Source organism: Eimeria mitis, genomic scaffold (genome assembly GCF_000499745.2).
Source record: "Eimeria mitis Houghton genomic scaffold, Emh_scaff1459, whole genome shotgun sequence".
Taxonomy (NCBI): Eukaryota; Apicomplexa; class Conoidasida; order Eucoccidiorida; family Eimeriidae; genus Eimeria; species Eimeria mitis.
The window spans coordinates 4,664-5,877 of NW_013569334.1; the positions used below are offsets into that span (position 1 = coordinate 4,664).

A 1,214-nucleotide genomic window follows, 5' to 3' on the forward strand; every position below is an offset into this window, starting at 1 on the left:
AGCTAGCTAGCTAGCCAGCTAGCTAGCTATCTAGCTAGCTAGCTAGCTAGCTAGCTGGTTGTCTTCTATCTATCTACCTATCTATCTATCTATCTATCTAGCTAGCTAGCTAGCTGGCTAGCTAGCTAGCTAGCTAGCTAGCTGCTGTGTGTGCTTACTGCAGTGGTGTAGCCAAGGAGACAGTTGGTGGGTATGCTGCTGCTGCTGGCTTCGGCTGTCTCCGCAGCTATTGGTGCTGCAGCAGGCGGCGCGCTGTTGAAGAAAGGAGTTTCTTGCTGCTGCTGCTGCTGCTGCTGCTGCTGCTGCAGTTGCTGCAGTTGCTGCAGTTGCTGCTGCTGAGGTGGCAGCAGCAGCTGCTGCTGCAGCTGCTGCGGTGAGTCAACAGCTGATCTCTGTCTTCCTGCTGCTGCGCTTTGCTGCTTCTCCCCTGCGTTTATAGAGAGAATATCCCGCTGCTGCTGCTGCTGCTGCTGCTGTTGCTGCTGCTGCTGCTGTTGCTGCTGCTGCTGTTGCTGGGTAGGCTTCGCAGGTATTTCTTGCTGCTGTGTTGCTGCTGTTGTTGCTGCTGTTGTTGCTGCTGCTGTTGCAGTTCGGGTTGGTGGCGGCAGCGCCTCAGCTGGTTGCTGTCGCGCTGCTGCTGCAGTTGCTGCTGCTTTTGCTGCTGCAGCAGCAGTTGCTGCTGCAGCAGCAGGAGTTGCTGCTACAGCAGCAGCAACTGGCGCAGTTGCTGCTGCTTTACCTGCTGCTGCCTCATCGCCCCCCTCTCGCTTCCCACCGCCAGAAGCAGCAGCAGCAGCGCAACCATCATCATCATCAGCAGCAGCAGCAGCAGCAGGAGCAGCAGCAGCAGCAGCAGGAGCAGCAGGAGCAGCAGCAGCAGCAGCAGCAGCAATTGGTCTTTTTATTTTATAAAACCAGGGGTGAGTAAGAGCCTGAACTGCAGCACATCTCCGCGTTGGCTGCTTGCTGCACATCCATCCTATTAAATCTTTCGCGCTGTGGCTTATGGTACCCCAAACAGAGCTAGTAAAGCTCAGCTGACACCTGAAAATAAATAAATAAATATAATTTATTTATTTATTTTTTATTTAGAGAGAAAAAAATATACATTTACGCAAAAAAACGAAAAAAAACGAATGCATAGAGCTGCATATACACCCGAAAACACTCGGGATACACCCCACACAAACTCAACAAATAAATATAAATAAATA

At 51.5% G+C, this 1,214-nt stretch overlaps 1 protein-coding gene across 1 annotated transcript in view; it reads right to left on the bottom strand.

Annotated features, from left to right (window-relative positions):
• EMH_0037430 (uncharacterized protein) overlaps positions 1-974 on the bottom strand; it is a gene marked incomplete at both ends in the record, with an annotated part of 4,034 nt that extends 3,060 nt beyond the window's left edge. Inside the window, one exon of the mRNA XM_013495179.1 lies at positions 182-974. Within this exon, the coding sequence (XP_013350633.1) occupies positions 182-974 (793 nt within the window). The remainder of the gene's footprint in view (positions 1-181) is intronic.
• Positions 975-1,214: the final 240 nt, after the last annotated feature.